General features: G+C 39.3%; 1 protein-coding gene across 2 annotated transcripts in view; it reads right to left on the bottom strand.

The window, feature by feature from the left end:
- col5a1 (procollagen, type V, alpha 1) overlaps positions 1–18,506 on the bottom strand; it is a 115,332-nt gene that overhangs the window by 44,757 nt on the left and 52,069 nt on the right. For both annotated transcript variants that reach the window (XM_041238600.1, XM_041238599.1), the window contains exons 5-12: positions 14,822–14,953; positions 11,593–11,712; positions 10,827–11,507; positions 10,088–10,285; positions 9,248–9,304; positions 5,220–5,261; positions 4,805–4,867; positions 2,412–2,486 (exon numbers count right to left, since the gene is read on the bottom strand). In XM_041238600.1, the coding sequence (XP_041094534.1) occupies positions 2,412–2,486; positions 4,805–4,867; positions 5,220–5,261; positions 9,248–9,304; positions 10,088–10,285; positions 10,827–11,507; positions 11,593–11,712; positions 14,822–14,953 (1,368 nt within the window). The remainder of the gene's footprint in view (positions 1–2,411; positions 2,487–4,804; positions 4,868–5,219; positions 5,262–9,247; positions 9,305–10,087; positions 10,286–10,826; positions 11,508–11,592; positions 11,713–14,821; positions 14,954–18,506) is intronic.

Here is an 18,506-nt window from a genome sequence, read left to right as displayed (position 1 = left end):
TCGACCAAGCTCATAAGAGGTGTCAGATTTACTGTGACTAAAATCAGCTATGGGGAGATAAACATTTATTTACGTTTCATAACACAGTTTCTACCATACATACCCTTCCAATGTTCGCCTTTCTATTGCCAAAAATGCGAGATTCTCATCCACTACAAACTACACAGAATTGTAAATGTATTAAATCAGTGATAATCCACTGAGCTGTTAGACCATATATAAAAAATAAAATACAATATAAAAACCCCTATATTTTTGATAAAGCTCTTTTTAGTTTTGCTGGAAAAAAGTATATTTTTTTGAGTGATGGAAAGCTGTTTGCAGCGCCAAAATGTACTGTTCTTTAGGCACCCACTGTGGGAATTTAGACCTGGAAACAACAACCTTGAAGAAAACATTTTGGATTGATGAGATTGTGTTTTCTGCTCTCCGCTGAAAAGCAAGAAAGCCTCACTATTTGTTATTATACAGTCATAATGATTTCCTAATGACTGAGATAGAGGTAAAGAGCTTTCTTCTTTAAACAGAATTCATTTCTCACACTCCAGCAAGACAGCACCACTTTCTCTTTAAAGAGAGGCTTTCACTTTTCCAGATGCTGGCAGGTGATTGTTTGTAAATCCACCCCAGAAACATTCAAACAAATAGTTACTAAATATTACAGGTTTATTCTCCAGGCTTGAAAGTGACTACCCTATCTATGACAATCTGTGTGTTCAGTTCAGAATTCAAGTAAATTCCACTTTACACAAAGGTCTGCATTAACTCCTCAGGCATTGGCACAAAATAAAGATTGCTTCATAGCCACATGGTAAGTCAGCAGTTGAAACAGGTTATGTTTTCCATTCTGAAATCTGTATCAGCTAGACAGTGCCCAAATTCCAAATGGACATTACTACTCACCTCTAACCTGTAGTGTTTGTGGTGCAAGCGTTCTTTACCCATATAAAAACAGGTCATTGAAATACAGAGATCTGGTAACAGTACTGTACTGCAGTTTAACTGCAATGTAAAGATGAGCTGCTTATTAAACATGCTAACATTGAACAGCACTATAAAGCAGTAAGGTTTTAGATGGAACGGCCCCTAGTATAATAAGGTACTGCATTTTCATTGCAGTTTAATTGCTAGTGTGTTTCTTGTTTTGTAAGGGTGGGGAGGGGGGTGGCTATGTTGTTCTCGTCATTAAAGACTCCAAGATTCAGTGATTTATTCTGCTTTTTTTTGTTGCAGTTATTGTGTGGAAAGTAGCCCAGTTTGCGTCTCAAGCCAGGAACCCCATGCCATAAGCAAGTATTCTTTTCTCTCCCCTTTAAGATCACCTTGGGTCTGTATAAATCACAGGCTCAGAACAGATCCACCTGGTAAACTTTTCAAAATTCTGGATAGCATTTAACAGATACTTGCCAGCAGAACACAAGAACCAAAGCACTAAGAATTAACAGCCTGGCAGGATTGTCATTGGTGATCTAATTTATATTACAAGATCTAAGCAATATTGGCAGATACCCAGTTTGAATTCTTTGAATAGTCTTGTCTGGCAACAGATTTTATATCTAAAACAAAAACCTCAATAAATAGAAAACTTTTTTGTCACATGAATTAACTGGACACGGTGGAGCGGTTTATTAGTTCTTTGCCAAGGGGTGGTGGTATAGTGTACCCATTAACTGAATGTCTCACGTGGCACCAGCTTCTTCTCTACCTGACCTCAAAAGACCTCAAAAGTAGAGCCAAACTACATCATGCTTTCCATGAATCACTCCTGCACTAATATTAGATTCATTTAAATTCATTTAATTAATTGAACAACAATTTCAAAGCCTAGGACTTATAGTACAGCACGATCTGGCACACGCATATAATAAATAACATTTGCATTTATATTTTTTTTGTCTAATGTTGGCCAAGTGGGTGTAAACAATCTTTTTTCAAATAGGTGAAAGAGTAGAGAGTACACAAGGGGGGCTGCCTTACACAGTGTCAGTGAAATTAACTGGGGTCTCTTTCATAGCTTTGGTGAGAAGCAAAGATTTAGGAGGGAGAGATTATGGGTTTGATTCATGGCTGGGGTTTTAAAACGTGCAGGCACCAAAACTGCAATAACATTAACAATGTGTTTAGCATCCACTAGATGGCAGTACAGTATCAGGGAGAAAGCATTTCAAAGCAAAATACACACCTAAAGTAGGGGTTGCACCTTGAAGCACAATATGCTTTGTGTGGATAGCTACTGAGGAATAAACTAAACTTACATTAACAATATTAGGTGACATTTCTTTTAAACACAACCAGCATTGTTTAACTATTTCACTGTCCACTGATCAAAATGCCCAAAACACACGCAACAAAGGGTTTCTCTCCCCAGCATCTGGACAGTTTAAAATATGCTTTAAAGTGTGGATACTCACAGGCAGCATGAGGACAGTCCCTGGGGGTCCTGGCAATCCATCAGCACCTGGAAGACCTGGTCGACCTGCAGGACCCTGACAAAAGCAACACGAAAAACGATGCTCGGTTAGTACTTTTCAATGCAACATATGCTTGGCATATTACAAATGCTACATACGCTTGCAGTGTGCTGTTACTACCACCAGGTGGCAAAACACACAGTAAGATATTTGGACAGGACTTGGAAATAATTCCACATGGGCAGAGCTTCCACGATTGAGGTTCTGTGACGATAAAATAAATTAAATTTGGCGTATTACCAGAAGAATGTGTTTTAACACCTAAAAGCACAATGATAGTGAGATATCCAGCAAGATGTGTCTTGTGGCCAACACCAGCTGTTCAGTTATCAGAGCAAGTCTAGACCTTTTCGAATGGAAAACTCTGCTAATTTCGCTTGTTCTATAAAACTGGAATCTGAAACTAAATATTCTTTATACTGTATTTTAAAAAGTGAGCTTTGTGCTGCATCAGCGCTTATGCAGATATGTCATTTCAGTTCCATATTGATTCCCAGAGTTTAACTCACGGTTCTCAGTCATTACACACTGCACCTTACTGACAATATGTCCAGTGATACCAGAGCCCTTGGAGAAACCCACTCTAAACCCACTCTAATACCCCTTCTTCCACTGGCACAGCCAAGCCGTGTGGGCCCCGGGTGCTTTTCCCCCGGCTATTTTGTCAAGCCGAGCGAAAAGTAAATCATGAAGTTGGTTTCACAACACATCTGATTCTGGCTCGGAGCCAAGCAGGGGTGTGGTTAATGAGCTCCATCATTACGCTGATTCAGTCAAAACACTCAAGGAATATGACATGGCGTGCAGCTATTTGGAGCAGTGGAAATTTCAGCCTTGGGATGCTGAGGGCTCTTGTATTTATATATGAAGAACAAACATGCAGAAAAACACCTTGTAACCTCTGGATCTTCCATTCCCAACTCAAATACAGCTAGTATCGCACAATCTACGACATGTTCATTGCCTACATGCGACTCCTCCAAACTCGGTTGTACAGTGGAAAAGAGGCAGAAGAGAAACTTTAAACATGACTGTCCATTACTGACAAAAAAAAAAGTTGAGACAAGCAAGATTATATGAAGCTACAGTGTGACATCTTGGTGCATGATGGTTTATGCTATCAATCACACTTCAGGTACAACACTGGGGAGATATATTTAGTTTTTTTCTCTTAGAAGGGACAGCATACACTGTTGTGGAACATTTGATAGTTGATGTTTTGTAAACGTTGCAGACTTTGGATGAATAAGGGTTTCTGCTGTCAAACAGCTTAGCTGGCATTACCCTTAGGATAGTTCAGAGACCTTGAACTAAAAGAATAGGAAGACCGCTTAACTGTCAATGGCATGCTCATAGCAGAGAACAGATTATAAACAGGCATTGCTTTTAGGACTAAACACAGTACAGTCCTCCATGCATATATATATATATATATATATATATATATATATATATATATATATATATAATCATCAGTTGTCACCGCTGTTAATGCACTATACCCATACAGTGTAATATGAGGCTGCGATGAAAGCTTTTGTTATCATGACAGTTGCTGGTAGCGGGCGCATGGGTTACACGAGTCTTTGAACTTGGTTACTTCAGTAGGTAAATGCTTTCCTCCAATCTCTTTCACTTAGCTGTCCAAGACAGGTTTACCGCTTAAAGAACTGGTCCAAAATTCACTCCATATGACCTCACTACCAGCTGGGAATGAATTAATGACTAATTACAATTCTGCTTCAAACTCGTCAATTGTACTTGTTTGTTTTTGTTTAACTAGCTTATTCAGTAGCACTAAAGAGAAGCTTAAAATTCAGAAAGGAGACCACCTAGTAGTAGAAAATAACAATTTCTTGATTGCGAAAGATATGCCTGATACACAGGAACAATTTACAAACAGTTATGCCCGACATGAACATGACAGCCGACAGATACATAATACATTCACATTATAATTTGGCCCATGGCCTTGTCCATTGGAGCTCGATAGCAGCCCCTGTGCTGGCTGAGCTAATATGAATTCAATACAGTGATTAAGAATGACTCGGCCAGTGGGCAGGACAAGTGGCACTTGGGACCACCTTCCCCTAGACAAGGCACGCTGCAGGGTGGAGGCAGGGGAGAGGGAGGACCAAACAAAGAAACAACAGGGATTTGTGGGCAGACAGACCTATTTAACTGGTTAAACTGGTAACGTATGAGATTGATGAGTCTCCTTTTGGAAAGACAACAAGTTTCCAATGTATTTAGACAAAGGACAATCCGGGAGTCAAGACCTCTTTCATGATCTTCCGAGAGTGTGATTCAGTTCTGGGTTATGGATTACTTACTCTTTCACCTGGATCTCCAGTTGAACCAGGAGGACCAGTGGGACCAGGAGATCCTGGGAGACCCTGTGCAAAAGACACAAGAACAAGGGATTTAACTAACTGTTGCTAACACACCACGGGATCTGTGCCAGCGAAGGTAGATTTTGGATGTAGACCAAGGCTTACGAACAGCTGTAACAATTTTTTATATAGATCCACATTCTATAATTCTACATAGTACTGTATCTATACAGTTGTGGGTTTACTGGTAGTCATGGTAGCAGTTTTTTATTTAAACTGTTGTGAGACAGTTTGCTGAGGTCATATATAGACATTCAAAGTTTTTTTTTTTAAATGCAGCTGTATGTAAATTGTGTTTCTTTTCTTTTTGGAGGGAGGGGTGGAGTTCCTATAGGGTAGAGAACATGTTACTTACAGCTGGGCCTTCAGGACCAGGGGGACCTTCCACAAGCATTCCCTGGAAAAGAAAGAACAATGCAAGTTTCTAGCAAGTTTGTTTTGACAAAATGATAATGGTAATTAATCTCAAAAACACGTGCAGGGTCAGATTACATGATTAGAGAAGAGAAGTGCTCAGAGGGACAGGCCGATCCATTTCACTACGTCAACATGTTTTTCCATAATTCCAGGTGATATATTATGGTCATTATGCACTTTTTCCTATCTTTTTCCTTTTTTCTTTAACTTGAAAAGGCATTAAGATACCAAAGACAGCTTGTTTTCATAAAAAACAAAACATCTGTATCAACAGTGAAATTAATCACAGTCAGTTCAGTGCTGCTTAGATAGGTCTACGGGAAAACAAGCATGTATAGGTATTGGATTACTGATGAATCTATTGGTTATTGTTTCGGTTATTTGGATCTTTCCCAAAACATCAAGGGACTTTCTTTATGGCACTAATAACTATGCCATAAAGACATAGCGACATTAAAATACACAGAAGCATTCAGAGTTGCCAACGCAGCAATCCTTCAACTGTATGTTACATAAAAGTATTTATGATGCCTTAATTAGGGTGCAAATAAATGAATACCCAAGACTCATGTAATTCTACTTTTTACTGTGCTTACTAGGATATATAGTATGCTGTGATTAAGCACATTCTTTACTCTTCTGCACTGCATCCAGGTACCAAACTGAACTGTAACACAGCAGTGGGCAGATTACATTTCTCTTAAAGGCTTTTTTTGTTTTACCTGTACAGACATTGCAATTGCAACCAGATAGTAAAATGGAGTGCCTATAATGATACAGCAAGACGAATTGAAAGACAAACCCTGCAGTCTCTTTTCACTGCATTCTATTTTTAATACAATTCATGTTTCAGCATGTCGGGAGCCAGAATACACCGTAAATCTGTGTTTCTTGTGGCTGGAAGGGCACTGATAGCATTTCAGCAGCTTTAAGAGTTAGATGAGGAGTTGTAGTCCTTTAGTAATGGTAAATATGGAAAACATATGACCAATTTATTGAAGCCTGCTGCTTTTACATTAGACTTAAATGCCTTTCTTGATCTGATTTCTAACACTGAAGATATCAGTTGAGGAATAGATTCTCCAATCACACTGCTTCTCTGATTGAAACTGGAGAAAGGCTGTCCAATTAAACTCATTTTGAGGTGAACTGTGGGGAGGGCATGTCACTGCTGAATTTAAATACAGTCTAACTTCACTATAACGAACCCTTCTTATAATGAACCCCCTTTTTTAACAATCCAAGCAGCAAGAACCATTTTTCTCACTACCTTACAATGATCACTTGTACAAAATCTACCCGGATAAAACGATCTCGCTTGTGACTGACACTGAACTTTCTCCAGTGTGAATGTGATATTCTCTCAGTGAAAACAAAGACCTTGGTAGGCTAATTCAAAGACAAGGCTGATTCATAGATAACCTATTGTAGCGGGAATCATGTGTGACGTATTCAACCGTTGCACCCCGTCACACAAACTGCAACCATGGCAACAGGCGTGAGGAGGTAACAAGAGTAAAACAGCGTGCATTGAGAAAAGCACGAAAAATATGAAGCAATCGACGCTGGATATGTTTTTCAAGAGAAAGGGCTCAAAATCACTGTATTCAGCATGTAAATGTACTTTTTATTTTTTTCATTTCTTTACTGTTTTCTTTTAAATCTACAGTTTAAATGTTGATCAATGTGAAGTTGTCTTGAAAGAACTGCTGTATATTTTATAAAGATGTTCAATTCAATATGGGTGTTTCTTCATTATTCTGATACAGCAAATTGCCAAGCCCTATTATAGTGAACAACCTGATATAAAGAACATTTCTCCAGGTCCCAGGCTGGTTCATTATAATGAAATTAGACTGTATGTATTTCTACATAAAAGTTAGAGATTAAACATAGCTAGTAGTAACAGTAGTACATAGCTGTATCCCTGTATCATAATGTATACTAATATCCTAATTGTTCAGCTGCATAACAGTAAGCTTATTTACTGTTTAAATAAAAAAAAAATACTGATAAAATAAAGCTTATGGACGGATAAGCTGTACATTATATACATTTGGAACGGACAGGCTGACGAGTGTGTGTGGTCTGAGCTATACATTTATGTTACATCGCCAAAGAGTGGAATACATTTGTTTCTGAGTTGGTGCAAATCGCTAATTACACCCATAAACCCAGTGCAATTGTGTACATAAAACTAACATACAGTAATAAAATCCAAGCCCTCGGTTCACAGCGAGCCACTGACTATGGGTTCCCTGTAGTTTATTTGCAGAGCAACAATAATACATTTTAAGGAATTCAAAAGGTACTGAGCCAGCAGTTAACTCACAGTGGGTGGTAAAGTACACCCATGGTATGCAATGTGAACACTTTGTTTAATGCAATAGGGCAGCTGTATTATTTGAATATGCTTTTATAACGTAAACCTTAAAACACCCTTTCCAAATGGTTCCACTCCATGGGAAAGTAAGACTGTCAGGGGAGTCAACTGGGCAGAGAAAAGGGTCAACGGGTAAATGCATGTTTATTCTGCTCTGTGGGATTGTTTAATATAAAGAAAGCAAGCAGGACCTTGGCTTAGTGTCCTCTGCAGAAACACCGCAGGCTCTAACACCAAACAAAGTTCTCACACGCCACACTGTAATTCTGCTAAAGGGAGTCTACCCGCCACTCAATATGCATGGTTAGCCTGTTCTTTGGATGAGTCACGTCTACCTTGTGGAAATTAAATACTGGAAAAATACCCTTAAAATGTATTACATGAATGGTCAAGACTATGCCACATAATGGATAGAAACAGAATTGTGTCATGATGGAAGTCTAAGGGTTATGGGTAGGGCTGTTATCCTCTGAGTTCTTTTCAAATACTATAGAAATTCTGGCTTAATCCCCAAGCCCAGCCAAATCCAAGCGTCTCTGGGAAGAAGCAGTTATATCTTAGTGGCTCTGACCAGTATAAATAGCATCAGATTATAATACTTGGCCACTTTTCACATCCCAGATATTACGCCAGGTTCCTAGTGTGGTATGAACAAAAACAGAAGTATGAAATCAGTAACATGAAGCTGTTTCCCACTGAAACTAACCACACCCTTTGTAAAAAAAATTTGAAGATGTGAACGCTGTTCTGCATCCATTCATGTTCCTAACATCCTTGAAATCCAGCATTATTTATTCTGGGACAGTTTTGTTGAGGCAGTAGTGATAACTGAGAACCCTTCAGTGCTGCAGTTTGAACAAACTCCCTGTACAAATGTTTATGTTGGCATATTGCCGGGCGTGTAACCTTGAGGTGAAAACGCGCATTAAGCAGGCAACACACAGCTTTCTCAGGACCGCAGAATAACTTGTGACAATTTAAGTAGACTTCTAAGACTCAAGAATGTTATAACCCTAAACAGAGGGGAGGGACTGGGCAATGCAAGCGTCACAGCTTTCTCTTCATCTCTGGGTCCACATCCACAACTTATATCATTCAAGCATTTTACATTAAACAGGTCAAATATTGTGTACCCTATGGTTCACCTCAGTTGAACCACACTGATGGAGATCATGTTTCTTCATTGAGGAATTATCCAAAACAACCCAAAATGACGCTCTCCAATGTCTTATGAATCGACCATTGCTTATATGACTTATGAGATGTCAGCTTTGCTTTTTTGCTGCATCATTTTCTAGCAGGGAAAAGTCAGTGCAAAGGTACTGTCAAAGGCACATTTTTTGCTACTTTACAGTATAAAACTTGGAACAATACTGTAACAGCCCCTTGCTGAAACCAAGTTGCTTCTTGTTCTTGTTTTGTACTGGTTACCACTGACTTATTGCTTTCGGATAATGTGCCTTTGCACACAGTGTTCTGATGCTTGATAATCAACGACAGCAAGTCCAGGTATTATTCACCAGTTACGGCAGACGGACATGACAATGATGTATACATCAATCAGTAATAATAACAATACTTACAGGCTCAATGATGGCAGGCTCTCCTTTCTGTCCCTTTTCCCCCCTTGCTCCGCCAACCTACAATATATGAAACAAATTGTGTGACTTCACAATTTTAATCAATATTAACACACACCTAAATAGAATAACATCTGTTAACTGGATATGACCAGCAGTAGCAGCTCTAGCAGGGGTCTCCTTTTATCTGTCAGAGAGCATGGGGACTCAGAAGCATTTTGTATATTACAGCCCTATGTTTTTTCAATAGGGAAGATACTGTATAATAAAGCCTATTCTGGACCCCACAGCATTTCTTTTGCAGATCCATCTACCCGAGGGCTGTCCAACGGATGGCTCTTGAGCCATATGTAGCCCTTTGAGCTCCCAATATGGCTCCCCGGACAGCAAATACAAATCTTTAGTCTTAGGTAAAAGCAAGTACAGTACAGTGAAAATATATATATATATATAATCCGTATGACCCTTTCATGTACAGCAACCTCATAGGTGGATGTATAAAAAAACTAGACTTTATCTGGGGACATATGGAAGACACAAATTCATGATAACCTCATATGAGGATGGCATTTTTTCCCTATATAAAGGAATGGAGAATTAAAAAAAAAAATGTATTGAAATATATTTATTATGTGTTTAAAGCTACTTTTTTCCAGCTATTTTCAACATGTCATGAATTAAAGGGTTAAGTAAAACATTTAGGAACAACCTGCGCTGGAGAACAATCTAGGAATGAGTCGCTGAGAACAGAGCATATTATTTTAAAGAGCATCCTGGGAACAGGCAAGCGAGGCACTTCAAAGCAAGATCCCTTGTTGAATCAAGAGAAGGAATAATACAAACCTGGCTATAATCATCATCGGTCTGGGCGGGAGAAACGGGACCAAAATCTCGGTCACCCTCGCCATAATCATACTCTGTATAGTAATCTTCCTTGTCAAACTCCTTAAGGATTTCTTGTGTAAAATCCCCCCCCTCCGAGGACTCTTCATGTCCGGTACCTCCATGTCCAGTTGACCCTGACTCACTTCTGCCTTGGGTCTGGATATGTAAATACAGAGCATTGTGGTAGAGAATATACACCATCACATTTTAATAAATAAACATGGTTATATCCTAAAACACATCCCATATGAAACATATTCTAGCTTTTGTAATTCACAGGACTAGAGCACTTTTACCTTTTTACCCAGCAAACAGACAACAAGAGAACTGCCCTCATTTTAACTTTACAAAATATGGGGATCTGGAGACGTGTATACAAGTGGTTTATAACAAATATATAGTCTGCATACTGAGGTGATGGTTTGCGACTCACAATAACAGACGTCTCATAGTGTCAATGATTCACAGTGAGTGTAGAACAGCTCTTTTATGTGACCAGTTGTGTGCTGGTTTTACGATGTGGGATAGTGTTCACTGGGGATTGAGAAGATAACACCCACTGAATTTAACCTGATACAGAATCAGACAATCAGAGGCATAAAGCATGAAAAGCGAGTGATTTAGCCTGCTTCTATCAACCACCTAGCCCTATAAAACATCCCTGAATGCACAACAGTGAAGGTTAACCAGCACTCACCTCAGTTCCATTTTGTGAAATGATTACTGTTGAAGTATGAATGTCTTCAGTGTGTGTCCCCATGTCAAAATCAGTCCCCATGTCAAATCTGGATCCCAGGTCCACTCGTGATCCCAGGTCCACATTTGTCCCCATGTCCACTCTGGATCCTAGGTCCACTCGTGATCCCAGGTCTACATTTGTCCCCATGTCCACTCTGGATCCCAGGTCCACACGTGATCCCAGGTCCACATTTGTCCCCAAGTCCACTCTGGATCCTAGGTCCACTCGTGATCCCAGGTCCACATTTGTCCCCATGTCCACCCTGGATCCTAGGTCCACTCTGGATCCCAGGTCCACACGTGATCCTAGGTCGACCCTGGATCCTAGGTCAACTCTGGATCCCAGGTCCACATGTGATCCCAGGTCCACACGTGATCCTATGTCGACTCCGGAGTCAAGATCCACATTTGTTCCAATGTTCACTCGTCCTCCCTGGTCCACATTTGTTTCAATGTTCACTCTTCCTTCCTGGTCCACATTTGTGCCTATGTTTACTCTTTTCCCCCCTTCCCCATCTTCATATTCATTGTATGTCTCATACGCCTCAGGATCCTCATACTCTCCATATTCTGGATACGCTCCCCCAGTAGGCTTTGTTTCAATCATTGTTGTTTCTTCAGTGGGTTTGTACAATACATCCTATAAAAAAGAAAGAAATGTTACAGCAAAGCAGTTGTACATTGTGCAAGCAATTTTTTCCTGATCACTATTCCTGATTCCATACCTCTTCCACTGCTGCAACAGGTCCTGCTACCTCATTAGGCTTCGGTTCAGGGGTAGTAGTTTTCTCACCAAGATCCATGTCTTCGTAATATGGGTATTCATAGTAATAGGTGTCTTCGTCCTGAAATTCATAAAGTACCAAGATGAGTTCCTCACTGCTGTGCTGTATTCCTTGCACCAGGTTGCATAAGCTCAATTTGACCAATGAGTGCTGCTCATCCCTTTATGTCAATGGCTTGTTTTAATGCATTATTTGTTATCTGGAAAGCCCTTCAAACAAGCTTTGAAATTATACAAATGTTATTTGTCTAGGTCACCCCCCACACCCCCACACCCTCCCCCCACTTAAGAGAAAAATTGTCAAAAGTCATCAACATGACTTCTGAGACTCCATAATGTGGTTCAGCTCTTACAGTTTATATGCATGCACAGACAACACCTACCCTGGAACCCATTTACCATGTTACACATGGCTTACATCTCCTCAACCACAAAAGAAGAAAGTCTGCTGCAGTTCAGCTGGAATGACCCATGAAGGAATGTTTGTAAAGGATATGAACTGTAAGGTTACACTGTGACATCAACTGATTGTACCAAATTTACAAAGAAACACAATCTAGGGACCTAGAACTGAACTTTATATTGCAAAGTGCAATTTAGAAAACAATATATAAGGCATCTCTGTATTGCTTCATTTCATTACCCTGCTGGAAGAAAAACTCCCCTGTTTGTAAACACCTTACAGCTGAGCAAGTATAATCTGCAGAGGATCAGCTATTTCCTGTCTCTCCATTTGCAGCCCCAGCAATGTGAAGCCGGCTGGATTGAGTTTCAGCTGCACAGTTGGCCATGGGATTGTAATTCATGTACACCCATAAATTCAGCATAACGCTTTCAAGACTGTTTCAATAAATATTTAAGATTTGTTTTCCTGTAGATTAATAATACTTAGAAATAAATAAACAAATATTAAAACATATTAAAAAGGGGTTTAAAAAAATAGCCCGTCCTTAAAAGAGTCCTTGCAGCTGTGAATCGGGCACTATAGCACAGTATAAGCAACCCAGCAATTCTTGTGTTTTTGTGTTATATAGCACTGCTGATAAACTGCGGCTGCTTTGTTTCACATGGGTGAAACAGAGGCCTCCTTCGGAAACAGCAGAGCCCCAAGCTGAAGTGTAGCCTGTACCTCACAGTCTGTCCTGAAGTTTCAAGGAATTTTATATCAGCTTTCATTCCATTAATTTTTTTCTTGTTGCTACACTTGCTTGGAGGCAACTGGACAATGTTCACATTTTTTTAAGATTTATGAAGGCGGCACTACATGTAAATGGAAGGCTTTATTATTATTATTATTATTATTATTATTATTATTATTATTATTATTATTATTTTTTTTTTTTTTTTAATAAACTGTAATTTTATGATACATATCCAGTCCAATTTGATTTGTTCCCTTTTAAACGCCCATATCAGTCCCAGAGTTCTAAGACCTATCGTGCGGCTGTGCCATTTATCTCAAGTGACACTTGTTTTCTAAACTAAACAGCTAATGCACTAGTTGTTTTCTGGAAGGCCGCAAATTGACCAGTTTATAATGTCCTTTTCTGTGCGTTCACAGGTTTGGTTGATCATTTTTAGGTGCATCTTAAGGTTACTGATGTCAGTATCAAGGCTTTCTGGGTGACACATCTGTTATTTGAAATCTAGTCCAGGCTAGTGAAGCAGCAGAGACGGCATTTATAGCTTATTTTTTTACTTTGCCTTTTCTAGTTTACTTCAGAAAATAAATATATTAGAGCTATGAATGGAAGAATGCCCTGAGCCAAACAAAGGTGCTTTATAAGGCAAGCGCAGGTGGTTCCCAAACCAGTAAGGACCTGCCTGTCAGTGTTGCCTTTTGTCAGGCAGCTCTCGTCAGCTGCAGAGGAGAGTGTGAGGCATTAGCATGGAACCAGGCAACAGGGTTGGACGCTTCGTTTACCCTGCTCCATGCACACCACTCACCGCCTCTGACTTTTGGACCTGTCAATCTTTCAGGAAGACTGCAAATAAGATATCTAGCTGCAATTGCATTCCCACTCCACACTAAATCTGGAATAGTGAACGGATTCCACTTTGTTCCACTACAGCTGATGCTGGTCAGGGTGTATTTAATTGATCCAGCGTCTGAACTAAAACCATTCAAAAATGAACCTTCTATGGAACTGACACTTCTACAATGCAAGTGAGGTTGCTTTTCTGTTTGTTTATTGATTTCAGTAGCAACACATGTTCACTGTTAAGATTAATTGGGTTGGCAGGTAGCATGCTTTTTGACCCAAAGACTATTTAGCAGCGTCTGATTTAGAAGTGGCTACACGCTCTTCCTGAAAGTTAATCCTATAGCTACAGAAATGGGGCTCTGCAGTATACTGTGTATTAAATAGGGCCTGCATTACCTGTACTAGTCCAGGCAAGCCTCCCTATTAACAGCTTAGAAGTACTTTCAGAAAGGTTCAAGCAAGGGTGGCCTTATCTTGGATGCAGCACTGTAAAATCTAAAGAAACCCTGACAGCAAGCTAACTTGGAATATCAGATACTTGTGTTAATGTCAAACTATATTTGAAATAAACTCAGCATAATTTAATTAGGCTTAATACCATACATAACTGTATGGCTGTGGAACAGTTCCAGGCATGGTGCCTACAGGTATAAGCTTAAACAAGCATTCAATATCATTCTAGCAATATATAGCTTTTTTTTTTTTTTTTACTAAAATATTACTGTGCAAATTAGTTTTTTAAATTTGTGTTTTGGGTTTTGTACGGAGAGCAGGCTATTAAGCAGGTCATTTAAAAGAACTAGAATGAAAAATCAGATAACACAATAGAAAAAAAAAATACTTGTATATATCAAAACTGCAAAACAAGAATTTGAAGAAGAAGAAGAAGGAGTGAATAAAGAAGAAAATACAGGGCATCCCATAATTCAGGTATTATAGGCAATATAAGAACTGTATATGCACATTAGGATGTTCTGTGTTAAATCTGGCAGCTACATCCCATTGACTGTCTGCTCCATACATGAAAATTACCAATATTAACAATTATGCCTATGATGCCTCATTTATGTGACACCCTGTATTTAAAAAAATAATAATAATTTGTATTTAACAGTGAAATGCACGGTGGTACCAAAATGCATCTCCACGCCTCGTAAAAAGCGGCTGTTGTTTTGTAACACTTACATCTCCGTCTGGGTTTGGGTCCTGGGACTGCGGGGAATCAGGGGCGGGTGATTCACAGTCTGGGCTGTAGTGCTCACAGTAATCATAGGCTGCCCTGTGGTCTGGAACAATCATTAGCTGCTGGATATCTCCCTGCAAATACCAGAGGAGAAACACAATATTAATAAACAACTCCACCCTGGGGAAACATAAAACAGCACTACCATGGCAGTCACTTTGGCTTGAGTCGCTTCACTTGCATTAAAGCATTGGTATGCATCCTCTATAGGGTTTTTAAATTGCCTGCAAACTTAAATAAAATAAATTAATAAATAAAACACTAACAATAGCTAAATAACAATAGATAAACGGAACTGTTTCCATCAGGAATGGCCCCATTTTTTGTTTGGTCTTGTAGTATTCTCTACAAATCAACACTCCAGGCAGTAAAACAAAAAGACTCAAGGATTGATGAATGACACTGCAGTATAATGCAACGTGGACGCAGTATACAGCACACACTATCACTCAGTGATCTGGGTTGATAAACTATAAACATTAGCAATGTATGAGTCACTTTAACTTTTGCATCTAACTTTTGCATGGGCGGTGGCCAGACTGTTTTAAAACTGCATTCCTGATTGCTGAAACACCAGGAAAAAGCAGGCACCCAAGGGACCACTATGGAGCACTGAAAACCAGTTTCTTTATTTTAAAGAGCTTGCACCAGACTGCATTAACCCCCAGCAGACATCTATTTTCAGGCAGCCAGACCACCAAATCCATAGCATTGAGTGAGGCCCATACATTTTTTTTTAATAAAAGGCATTGATCTTGTCTTGTCTCCTGTAGAGATCTAAAATAAAAACATTCATTTCAGATACCATTTCAAATGCCTTTAGTTGTCAATCACTTTCATTCTTTCTATTCAGAAGCTCATATAAATGAATGCATTTGTTAAAAGACTTCAGATATTGCTCCAGCATAAAGTAGTTAAAAAAAAGAACAGATTTGCATTTCTTTGTTAGAGACTTTGCACTGCAGTATTGGTTTTCTCGTAATGCCAAGGGAAGCTGCTCTTGCAGTAATTTGATGTGATGCTTTATTTCCTGTCCCTGTAAAAAGTAAAGATATTACAATGATTTTGCAACAGCTCATATCCGCAGAAGCTGACTTTGTTTGACACACTTGGCTTTTTTTCCCAGGCTTCAATTCCCAGGGCTTTAAAATTCAGCGTTTTAATGATATGAAGTATACAGTACTCTTGCGCATAATTAAGAAATTATTCTGGAGGTTGCTGACATGTTTCACATCTCTGGCAGACCTCACATCTAATGGCTTCTGTGTTAGCAAAAAAAGTCTCTTAAATCACATCACAGCATCACACAGGGTGTATATTTGGTGGCTACCAATTCACTTATAACAAAGCTTTAATAAGACCCAACCACTGTCCACAATCACTCACGATGCCCTAGAACCAGCAGCTTTGAAGACTGAGTTTCCAGCTTGATTTAGTGCAGGATTAACAGTACATAAAAAAGTGCAGCACCACACCTCTCTGGACTCTATATGCTGAGTAAGATTACAAACACATCAGGGTAGACCTTGATTCCCAAAGCCAGTCTTAAACTGAAAACGGTCCGAAAACATTAAAGAAAAGATAAATAGAAAATATCGAGCATAATTCGTTCTTTTATCTCTCATTATTTTCTTTGTTTACATCACAGACAGAAGCCCAAGTTCTTGTCTGCAATATAAATTATATACTGTATATTGAACTTGGGAAGTCATGATTATAGATTGCTATGCAGACTTTATATCAGACACCAATGTTTAGTGCAGCAAATATCAGGTTCTACTTCAAAGTTCTACCAGTACCACAACTGTTTATCACAGCCCTTGCATTGGTAAGTTCCTTTAATGATTGGTTCAAGTGTTTCTTTTGCAATATTTTGTATCCCATTATGCAAAACGCTTGTGATTATTATACTTAAAAGATGTTTTAGAGCTATCGTGTTTGTTGACAGCATCCTGTGAAGATATTAGGTTTTACGAGACAAAAATGTATCCGAGTTCAGGCACCAGCACTTTACAGCACAAATTACAGTTTAACTTTTCCAAAAAACTCTTAGAAAATAATCGTTTTCCAAAACATAATCCTATACTAAAGTATGAACTCCCAGCCATCCATGGAAAACACGACTTTTTGAACAATTGTCGATGGTATTCGTTTTGTTTTAAAGTTGTGGGGCTCTAGAAACACATAGCTATTCAGTTCATGATGGACTGGAGTTCTGCAGCCAGGTGGATTATTCAGTTTCAGCTTTCCCGATTTCCCTTGTTCCTTGTCACCACTGGGAAGAGTGGGGCTATTATTCCACCCCTGCTGATTCACCGCAGGATAGTCTCACTGCTGGGCCTCTAAGACATCACTGTCTGAGAGCCACACCTGCAGAGAACACAGCTCAACTGGAGCAGCTGGGAGCTTAGCCATAGCTGCCAGGCCCCACCAGTGTCTGCTCTGATACAATGATGTGGTTGTGGATGATAGATCCACTATGCCATTGCCACCAGGGTGTCTCAGTAAACCATTGCTTGAACCTCAGCAGAAATTGTCCAGGCAACTTCTACATTTCCCCCCATGTCCTACAAGATTTCTCAAACCTTTTAGTATTTTTTTTTTTTTAATCCTAAATGGTACACCATTTCACAATCACTGCTAAAATATGTTGCTTTTACCAATAGTATCAATTTCCAATCATCATAGCTATTTGGTGTACAAGCGAGAATTCAGTATACTTTCACAAGACTTTATCCATTATAAGTAATACTACACATCACATATAGACAGTCGTGTACATAATATGTATTGCTGAAAGGAAACTGCCCATCAAATGGTATCCATCTGTCAGACATTATACTTTAACACAGTGCAAACTCAGCCAAATGTGTGTTAAAGTTCATAAGTCAGCCATGAACACTTTAACGCTCTTCTGGGATCCCACATAGCAACCAGGCGAGTCTGTAGCTAGGGTCGCCATGGATACCAGGCTCTGGTATGGTGTGTAACTACAAGACTTTAGAGCTGATGCCTAAATAAAAGCGTGGCATTCTTCCGCTGACCTTTTACTGTGTGATACTCATCTGTTTAAAAAAAAAAAAAAAACAGGAGACCTTTGAGAACCTGTAGTCTGAAATGAATGGGCCTCTTGTCTTCCTGTTGCTTGTCGTCATGTCTTTAGTGCACAGTGACTCAGCTCAGTGCCATGTGAAGCACTCACAGGTCACATAGCTTTCCGTCAGTGAAAAAGAAGGGGGGCAGTTTGGAAGTCCTTTAGTGCCAGCTTCAGGCTCCTTGTTAAACTAAGAATAACTGCTGCTCAAAGTTAGCTCCAGTATGTAAGAAAAACCTTGACGTGAGGTTTTTTGCTGACCAGTTAAGCAGAACAGTTGTAGTAATTCATCAAAAAAAGCACTTCAGAAAAGAAAGCCTAATGTACTCCAATTCAAGTAGGGCACGCTGCTAGAGACCAAGGCAAGCAGCTCACTGTAAGTCTATCATAGCTTTGACCCCAAGACTGACCAGAGACAGAAATACCTTTCTGCATTATTTTAGTTTCATATGCATTCAAGCTATTCCTTGAAATGGATTTGAATCTGAAATGATTTCATTGTGATTCTTGCACCAACTCCATAAAATACCAGA

Source organism: Polyodon spathula, chromosome 49, assembly GCF_017654505.1.
Source record: "Polyodon spathula isolate WHYD16114869_AA chromosome 49, ASM1765450v1, whole genome shotgun sequence".
NCBI lineage: Eukaryota > Metazoa > Chordata > Actinopteri > Acipenseriformes > Polyodontidae > Polyodon > Polyodon spathula.
This window is presented reverse-complemented; position numbering and strand designations above follow the sequence as displayed.